The sequence below is a fragment of the Nomascus leucogenys genome, chromosome 12 (assembly GCF_006542625.1).
Source record: "Nomascus leucogenys isolate Asia chromosome 12, Asia_NLE_v1, whole genome shotgun sequence".
Lineage (NCBI taxonomy): Eukaryota > Metazoa > Chordata > Mammalia > Primates > Hylobatidae > Nomascus > Nomascus leucogenys.
Window position 1 is genome coordinate 86,974,183 of NC_044392.1, and position 10,151 is coordinate 86,984,333.

General features: G+C 37.3%; 1 protein-coding gene across 3 annotated transcripts in view; it reads right to left on the bottom strand.

Moving 5' to 3' along the window:
• Nucleotides 1-581: 581 nt before the first annotated feature.
• LMO4 (LIM domain only 4) overlaps nucleotides 582-10,151 on the bottom strand; it is a 20,472-nt gene continuing 10,902 nt past the window's right edge. For all 3 annotated transcript variants that reach the window (XM_003260019.4, XM_030825103.1, XM_003260020.4), the window contains exons 3-5: nucleotides 9,836-9,932; nucleotides 9,269-9,424; nucleotides 582-4,695 (exon numbers count right to left, since the gene is read on the bottom strand). In XM_003260019.4, the coding sequence (XP_003260067.1) occupies nucleotides 4,687-4,695; nucleotides 9,269-9,424; nucleotides 9,836-9,932 (262 nt within the window). In that variant the 3' untranslated portion in view covers nucleotides 582-4,686. The remainder of the gene's footprint in view (nucleotides 4,696-9,268; nucleotides 9,425-9,835; nucleotides 9,933-10,151) is intronic.

Sequence of the window (10,151 nt, forward strand, 5' to 3'; positions counted from 1 at the left end):
CTAAAAATATTCAATTCACCAAAAATGAAAAATTAATTTAGGAAGAAACTCTAACTTAAGAAAAAACTTGCAGCTCAAACAACAGGTGAAAGCATACAAATATAAAAAGAGTTTTTGAAGAAGTTGGGGATGTGAACCTTTTAGTTCAAGATGGGGGGTTGTTCTAGAGTGAAGGAAGGTGAGATGCCTCCCGTTCTCATGAGCTAATGATTGTTTCCAAACTGGTTAGAATTCAGTGCTAATTGCATTTTAAAACACCACCTCTGAAATCCTTTTCTCTCAGGATCTTGCATCAATGTTTCACATTTTCAATGCAACCTTTGCACTTCACCTTTCTCACTCAACAAATTCTGAATGTCAGATCTACGGGAAGAACTCAGTTCAGATCCTTCCTCTCCCCAGCAGGTTTTGATCTGGCGATGGTGATGTCAATTCCTAGGAAAGGCTGTCCTGCCCTGGTTCTGAGGGGAGAGAGACAATTAAAATCGGTACTTTGGTGACTCGATTCAGGCTTGTCCATTCTAACAGGGGGTCATTAAACAACTTTCCAGTGTCATTCAAAGAACTTATAACAGAATCAATTGATTTTCATCCTCTGCTTTATTAGTTGTGATTTAGGAAATAGAATGGCCCTGTTTACACAGCTGTAACATGTCAGGGCCTGTAGTACATTATTGGCTTGAGGCCTCCGAGTTGCTGTCCATTCTCAGCAGAATCAATCTGAACTTGAAAACATTCCCTCTAGGAAACATGCACATATCTACTAGCATAAAGCACTTCCTGCACAACTGAAAACAGTATTCACTTGAGGTTAAGTTGCAAGTTCACCATCCAAAAATGAGCCCCGACTTGTCATTGCTCTCAGCATGTTCACGATGGGAGCAGAGGGCTACAAATGCCACTTTAACTAGGTACCCAGCATTGGTGAATGTGTTACACTTTGCTGCTAGTCAGATCTCAGACTCTGCAAGTGGGAGTAGCTGGCTGTTTAACATGCGTTCAGAGCACTGCCAATCTAAAATGGCTGCTCAGTAATACTTTAATTGCAGTTTCATGGAAACAAATTGCTATTTAACTGCAATAAGCATTTCTGTGACTTGGCTGGACTAACAATAGGTGAGTCTTAGTAACAAAGCTGTAAGTAACATTAACTTGTAAATGGCCTTTTTCCAATGGCCTCTTAAAGGGGTCATAGGTGGGACAGCACCCAGGATAGAATTCCCTGGTGAAGGGTGAAGAGGTCTTTGAGGTGAAGGGTGATGGGGTTTTTGGATCTCCTCAATTTAAATACAATTAGGCTACATGGGAACTCTTCCCTAGACTCCATATGTACCTCTTGGGTTCACTGTTTATTATATGACTTATGGGCCCTAAGAAATATTTTATATAAATAGTAGTGCACATTAGAATCTTACTATATTGACATTTAAAGCCCTTTAAGAGCTTCATTTTAGATGATTAGTTGTTTCAAATATCAGTGTTAATAAGGGCAAAAGAATTTAAATACAGCTAATATTAAGAGGATGACAATCTCACAGACTTCATTTTGGTGTGACAGTTTTCTCATTTTGTATTTTATAAGACACTACAGTCCGGGTTAAACTATTTCCTAATAAATCATGAAGAGCTGAAAATAGTTCTAGTGGCAAATGATTTGGTTTGGAAAAGCTTCAGGCTCCCCTGCCCTGGGGGATGTGTAAATCTCACTAGACAGATAGGTAAAAAAACATTAAACCCTTTTAGAGGACAATCTTTTTACAAAATTGTTTCATTAGCAAGAGTGACAATTTGCATGATTGAGACATTTATATGTATCATAAACATAATTTTTTTTATCAGTTCAGCAGGGCTCAGTAACATTTGCTTTTATTTTTAATTGCACTTGCTTGTAGGGACTGGGGGCCATCTTGCTCTATGACGTGGTTAATATTAAATAAGTCCTTTCAAAAGAACAGTGTCCATCTCGCTAACTAATAACATCACAAATGCAATGGATGAAAGGTGGAATAAACTCATAGATTTTTTTTTTTTTTTTCCTAAGCAATGTTGAGGTTGGGGGAGGAACTGCACACAATCGCTGCTCACATCAGAATAAACCTGAGTGTTTTTAGTAGCTTTCTATCCACACAGAGCATCCCCATTAGAGCCGGGTTTTATTGTTTGAAATGCCTCTGGTTTCAAGAAAGTGTTTTACCTAAAGCAAGACTACTACTTAAATATGTTCTATTGTATATTCATAACTCCATTAGTCCTTCTCCAATTTAGCACATCAAAGAGAAGGCTTCATCACTTGCATGTGGATTATACTAACATGAGTGACATTTGTAATCTTATAGGTCTGCAACTTAAGAAATGCTTTTAGAAGCTCATTATTAAACACGCGCAGTGCTTGAGGAACCAGCCATATAATAGTTTATTTAAAGTCTGTAATGACCTTAGCCCTCCACATCACTAAATGCCACAATATATTACTTACTAAAGTTATTAACCACCTCCTTTGAATTTGTACATATCAGTGACATGAGTGCTTATGCCAAAAAGAATATAGAAAATGCCTGCAATCTCATAAACCCATTTCCCCCTTTACCATCCCAGTCTAACTTCCTTCAGAAAGTTCCTTAAAGGAAAAAAAACAAATACAAGAACCAGAACTAGTTTGAAGAAATTCTCCAAGGATCTAATTCAAACAGATATATATGTGATTTCTTCATATTATTTTCTTGCATTTTATTTTTATAAGGTTCTAACAAAACTATTCACTTCAACTCTATGCCTTTACAATCTCCTCTAGGAGGTTTGAAGTTCAACTGATTTTTTTCCCCCCTGCCCTGGAATCTCTGAAAACAGGAAGTGAGCACAGAAGTTCTCAAAGGGAAGCTGACTGGTAGTTGAGATACGCTGAGCTACACCTCTCTACATGGCTCCATGGCTATTCTCAGAGGGAGGGTCTACATCAGGAGCTTTTCTGGAACAACATAAAATGCCATCTTAAAAAAGAAAATTTAAAATAGGTGTTCACACACCTGGTTTTATTAGCCTGTGATGAAAATTGTAGTTGAAATTTGCTCACATTTAAGGAAGCTGGCAGTACAACCTCAGCCTCCAGGCCTATTTGGTTTTCCTCCTTCCAGCACTAGCTGTTATACTGCTTGCTTTCCGGAGGGCAGCTCTGCAGGCAGTGCAGGCGCGTCGTGGACACTCTGCTGCCTGCAACCAGCAACTCAGTATCCCAAGACTAAGACTAAATGAAGTCAGAATCTTCCCCCAAAATACATACGGAAAGGCAGAGTCAGTAAAGAAGTGTAGGAGTAAAACAAAATAAACATCTTACAGACGACCACACGAGCCTAAGGGTCACCAGGAAGTGGCTACTTCACCCATCAAAGATCACTATAAAAAAAAGAGCTCTGGGTCCCTACAACTAAGTGAGCTTCAAAATATGTACAGGTATGACTTAGAAATTATGACTTCCTTCAAAAGCTATAAACTCAGTAAGAGAACAGGATGGTTGTGCCGTATTTTTTTTTTTTTTTTACATACTTTTCATCAATACCCAAGGCTTTGCTATTGAGAAAAAGAATAAACAAAATAGTGGACACTCAAGTATTTATATATAAACACAAAAGACTTACTGTGATATAGAAGCGTAACAAAATGCTGTTAACAGAATATTCTTGACTTATATAGAAAGGACTCTGTTAGAAACTGCTTTGTACCCCTGCCAATAATGGCGTGGTTAAGTAATTTGAAGAATACCTTACTGGCCCAGAGCTAAATAAATATACACACCACCTCCCTCAACTCCTTCAAATTTAAAGTGAGCTTGTTATTCAACAACAATAAAAACTAAATTTTTTCAAAATACAGAAGAGAAAAAGCAGTGTTTAAACCCAAACACCATTAAATATTTTTTCTTTTAAGTTTTTATTATTTAAATACACCATACTAGAGCAAATGTCTCTGAAAATATCACAAATAAAAGATTTTTTTTTTCTTCATTCAGCAAATTAGAAGTAGGGGGAATTTTCTACACGGTAGCTGCTATGAGCCTGATTTTTTTTTCCAATTTTTTTCTTTTTTTCATTCTTTTTTTTTTCTTTGCCATGGGAGTAGCAACATTAGGACAAAAACACTTACATGCATACATACATCGTATTTTACAGAGATACAATAAGTGTTTGTGATAGAATATCACAAAAGCCACATCTCTTTCCTTTATCTCATGTTCAGTTTTGATTGAAACACGTTTCCTTACAACACTTAAATATACAAAGAGCAAATAGAATGTTGTTAAGGTAAAACACAGGGTACAAACTCTGGCCAGTGCCCTGCTAATTGTTAATGAGGGTAGAAAGCAGATTTGAATGCTTCTTTTAATTAGCTTCATTAGTCATTTCCCTCCCCCCCCAGCTCCCTCCCCCCCCAAGATGTCCTCTGGTGGATCTTTTTTCATTTTCTCTACAGTCTCCCATTAGCCCAGGTTCATGGAGTCCTTAATGTTCATATTCAGTCATTTTAATACACCAATAAATGCGGGAAGGGCAATCAAGACTAAAGAAGGTGCAATGGCATGGAGCTGGCACTGGTGCTAGCTACAAAGGTGACTTGTCTACTGAAGACACATGGGATCCACCTGTGATGAACAAATTTGAGATGAAGGCACGCATTCTGCATTACTCTGACCTTTTAGCAGACCTGCAAGAAATAAAAACGGGCATCTTAGCTAAAATGCTAAATTTGAGAGATATTAAACTCAAACATGAGTGCTTTTGTCTTCGCCATATTCACTAATCTTCTTTTATTAGCTTACTTTCCAACTGTGACTTGATAGAGGCTTTCTATGCTACTTAATCTGGCAGTGAAGAAGTAAAGCATAACATTTTCTGCAGCTTTACTGGCAAAGAAAATGAGACAGTAAATGGACGCTCAGAAACTTTCTGGTGTGAAGTACTTCTACAATTAATCGCTTAACTCTGTTAAGAGCAAGTGTCTTTCCAAAAGGAATGTAACATCTTGCCCAGCAGTGGGATCTTGAATTTTTTAAATAGCGGGGACATTCCCAGACAAGTTCCTACCTAGGAAGTTTTGGGTTAATATGCTCAACCATGTAACCTTCTGGAATGTTGCTTAAACTGCTTGTGTCTCAGTTTCCTCATCTTTAAAGAAGGGATAATGACGCTGTTATGATAATTACATAATACATACGGGAGCACTTTCAACAGTGCTTGGCCCTTAATAAAAGCTCAACAAATAATGGCAGTTATCATTATTATTCCCATATCCCCATATGAAAAATATTCACCCATATTGGTACTACCCTATAGGTGTGTGTCTATATGAAAATTTCTATGTACAAATATTCACATATTTTTCACTATTTCTTATCTGCTATGTCACTTAATAGTTACACAAATATGTGAATCAATACATGTAATGTGTTAATGACCTGTGATAGATAAAAGAACATAGTTCAATGCAAGGGTAGCTTCAATGTCTAAGTCAGACATGGAAATCCACACACTTGTCAAATACAATCTGTTTGCAATTACCAAAATGAAATAATACATATTAGGTTGTTATGGTTTTTAAATGACATTTTGAGCTTCCCAGGAAGTTCTCGTTTCACTCTTTCCCTAACTCACAAAAAGCCTGTAGTCTATTAGGAACTGCAACCCCCCACTTCCAAGCTAATTAAAGTGGTGAAGGCTTAATTCCCCAGAGTGGAAGCTCAGTGTGAGAAAGGTAATTTGTCTGTCCAGAACAAAGATGCAGCAGCAGCCAGCAAGCATATTTAATAAATGAGCATCAAATGTCCTCTACGATGGACACACACAACACCAATTATGTAACTATGGGGGAACTGCAAAGTGACATGTAGACTAGAACACTCACTAAATTTTCCTCCAACTAAAGAGATGTGATCTGACTCCTGTTCCACTGAAAAGCACAGATAATTCTAGATGGCACCATCACACTTTTGAGGGGAAGAAAAAAATTCCTGAACAGGCAGCAATCTACAGAAGAAAAAAATTAGCCACAATTCCTGATTTACATAACCCTCTAGAAGGCAGTATTCTCTAGAAGCTAGCCAAGCCTCCTTTAAGTAATATAGGTTATAAAATGTTGTAGATCCTTGAACACTAGTGGCCTGAGATTTCAGTCCATCTGAAATGCAAGATTTCAATCACTGTATGATTTAAAAGCTTAAAATTACTTTTCTGGGAATATACAACAGCCAATGATGCAGAACAACTACTACACTACACAGCCCAGACCCTGGGAACAAATCTCAGAATAAAAGTTTAAAGGGACCAGACAATGGGGGCCTATGTTTTCCATGCAATTAACTGCCTTTAAAGAAGGGATGTTTGAATAATCAACTCATTGCTTTTAAGCCAGAGGATGCTTGAGTATATTTACCACACATAATACACCAAAAATGTAATTGATTCTGTGAATAGAAGGAAAACAGCCAAAATAAATGTCCAATTTTCCCTACCAAAAATATGGAGAACGAGAGAGGAGAAAATAATAAAACAAAGCCATTTGTCATTTCTCCCCATCTCATCGCCTCCAGAAAGAAACGCCACAGGGTTTTGGGAAAATAATTTTAAAGCCTCTCCAGTTCCAAAAAGCAGTTTATGTTCCACCAGGAAGTGTGTTTTCATTAACTCTTCCCCCTTGCCCTCTCATTAATATCTCTCTGGACCACGTTCAGCTTGCCCAAAACCTTTATTTATAAAACCTACCTTGTGAATTGACCGTGCTCATGGTGAGCTGAGCACCAAGGGCAAAAATGTGAGACACTTATGCCTTATGCCAACAGGGAAATGCTCTTAATTAACAGCACCCCCAAAACACAGCTTCTCACCAAGGTCTGACAAGAGCATACCCTTACGTTGTATTTCCTTATGCCTTTTAAGAGCTATTAATTTCTGAGGGCCACCTGTCTCTTTTTTGGCTTCCAACATTAAGAAAATATACACTAATAGGTTCTTATTCATTGCCTAAAATATAGTGTTCCAAAATGAATACCCTACCACTGCCATCCTGGAAAAGGTGTGGAAAACAGATTTCAATGAAAGGCACAATACATGTAATCTCATCAACAGGTAAACCTGGCTTTTCTGCAGTTCTCCTCCCTAACACCTCTAAATTTACGCCATCTTACACTGTAAAAGATGGTATGAAATCCTGCTCATATTTCTTAGGTGTGCTTTATACTTAGTCCCTATCTAACATTGCTATTGCCTGTATTCAGTGCTTCACAATCCAGCAACATTTTCCATCTCATCTCTACATCCTTTCATTCTCACCATGCACGCTGGTGAACTGCAACAATCATTTTTTTGTATAGTACTTTGCTAAGTCAGAGAAAGAAATGGTATAAAACCAGCAACAAAGTGAAGCTCTAACTCGGCGAAAAATTAAGCTTTTACATCGGAAGGAGTGGACAGAAGATCTACCATTTTATTCCTAGCATATTTTTTTTTTGCTACCAAGTGTAACTATAAACAGCTTTGCCTCTATTCTGAATAGGTATCTCAAAATATTTATGTTACTCATTCATTGTTCTCAACTCTGCCCTGCAGATTCACTTCATTAGAATCCAAATCTTAAAAATCTTTAAGCATTTATATGTCTTGGCACTCCTTAAAGAAGCTTGAAATACCTCATCAACAGTGACTGGTTAGTTTGTAATTAAAAAGTTCGACTTTTATTCTTAAAATGGTTATTCTATGTAGCTTCCCATATTAGTAAATTAAAGTGCACATAATGTCATGTAATTAACACTAAGAAACAGAACATACATTTAAAATTACCTTATAAACTTGAGCAAGGGAAAAGGACAAATATAAGCATCAAAATATGGCAGCATAATTTTAATGGTTAAAAGTTTTCAATATTTGTCACCCACCCACCTCCACCACCGCACTAAGAAAATGCATTACAGAAGACAAAGAAGTCTATTTTTTTCCCCGAGATTTTTGAAGCTTGCTAAATTCCTATTTGCAGATAAATGTTGTTTTTTTTGTGATCCTTACAACAGACATTAATGAAGTTCCTATTGCAAATCCATAAAGAATTACCAAGTGAAGTGTGCACTTTTTGTTTCAATGCAATAACTCAGTGCTGTGTGATTGCCTGGGTTAATGATGAAAAAGTCAAACATACTATCAGAGCTGATGGAAAAATCTATCACCAATCTGAAATTAAAATTCATCTGTGGTCAATAAGATTTAATATCCATGCAAGTGGCGCTGTAAAGAGTAAATGAATCAATGTCATCAATACATAATCAGTATGAAATATGATGTGAATAAAATTATGCACACGAGTCATACATTTCACTCTTTTCTGGGCCAGTGTGGAATGAACAGTCTCTTAACTGAAGGCTGACAGTAATTGTTACAAATTAGGCACAGCAGTTATCAAAATGCACTCACTTGCATAGCTATAGGACTTATTAAGGAGATTAAAATAGATCTAAAACTATCCAGTACTGGGGGTGCTGGACAACTGTTGATCACCAATTTTCCCTCTGGAATATCTTCTAATACTACATGATCTGTATACTTGTATAATTTCCTAATTTTTAATTCTGGTACGAGGATTTTCAAGTTGTGGATCAAGAATCAAGATACAGAATCTCTAATGGCACTAAGCGGGTTAGCAAGAACAAGAACTCGGTTTTAGAAGTCATAACTTATTCAAATGTTATGGTACCGCCAATGAACAAAAATGCCCTTATGAAATTACAGAATGTTTTGTAAAATTACTCTTCTAAAAGTAAATGAATCGTAAATTGGGTTTGGAAGGCAGGTGTCCGGATTGCTATTCCTAATGCAGAAATCATTCTTTCATGACAAAGATCTTTATTCTCTTTTCCTACCATAAACGTTCTAATTTTTCTCCCACAATAACCTATCACATCATGTTTCTGAATTTCAAAATTGTCGAATGGAATAAATAACCAGTTATATGGAGGCTTTACATTTTGTTTGCTTTTGCATGTGATAATCTTATGTTCAACGTGAGTGAAGCTACAGATATAACAAAGTCAGGATGTATTTTTTTTTAACTATGAAGGATTCACAATTTAATCAGCTATTCTGCTTCTGAACACTCAATGTACAACTAGTAATCTACATTTCTTTAAAAGGGCACGCAAAAATACAACCACCCAAGAAAACTCTCTTGCTAGGTTAAGAGGTTGAACCTTCCAACTTGCTCTAATAAAGCTTATTAGTAATTGCTGGGTATTCACCTTCTGGTCTGGCAGTAGTGGATTGCTCTGAAGTGAATTCAAATGGCCATTGATGAGAGCTGTAGGTCTATCATGTTCACAAAATAAACTGCCATTGATGTAGTGAAACCGATCTCCCGGGACCAGGCGATTCCGGCAGGTAGAGCATGTAAAACACTGAAAGGGAAAAACAAACCCACTGAAAACAAGGTACAAATTAAGTCTTTTTTTGGTCACAAGTTTATAACCTGTTTTTAAGCAGGTATCTGTCAAGTACAGAGGCACGTGGAATTTGGCGTTTTTTCTTCCTTTGACAGAACTCCAGAAAATAGTAAGCCAAATTGCTACCCATTGGACCAGGCTAAATGGGGACAAATCCAAATACGTGTGTACTTCTGTCTGTGGCACAGGGGAAGTGTGGTCTGTGCATGTGGATGTGTAACCATCACTGCCATGCTACAATTTCAATCATTCCTTCAAGTGTCTGTAGCTTGAGAAAACAGTTCATACCAAGGAGAAATGCTTTGTCCCCATGTAGGTAGGAGAGGTATGATTTTTTTTTTTTTTTTAAAGAGATGCAAATACTACCTTAAGATGATACACATTGCCTTGCGCCCTCATGACGAGTTCGCTCGCAGGAATCGACTGTCCGCAAGCGCTGCAAGCACCGCTATTTCCAAATAACCTGAAACAAAGAATGACGGTTGACACCAGTGAATAATCCTAAACCAAAGAAAAAGAAAGAAAAACACCCGCAGACTCTGGGCATCCCTTTGGAATGCATTTGACAGGCTGAATTCTTAGGCTCAAGCCTCAAATTTTCTGAGTGATTTACATAATCTGGGAAGAATCCTTTTTGTGGGACAACTAACTTCTGCCTACCGCAGAGGATGCCCCAGATTTA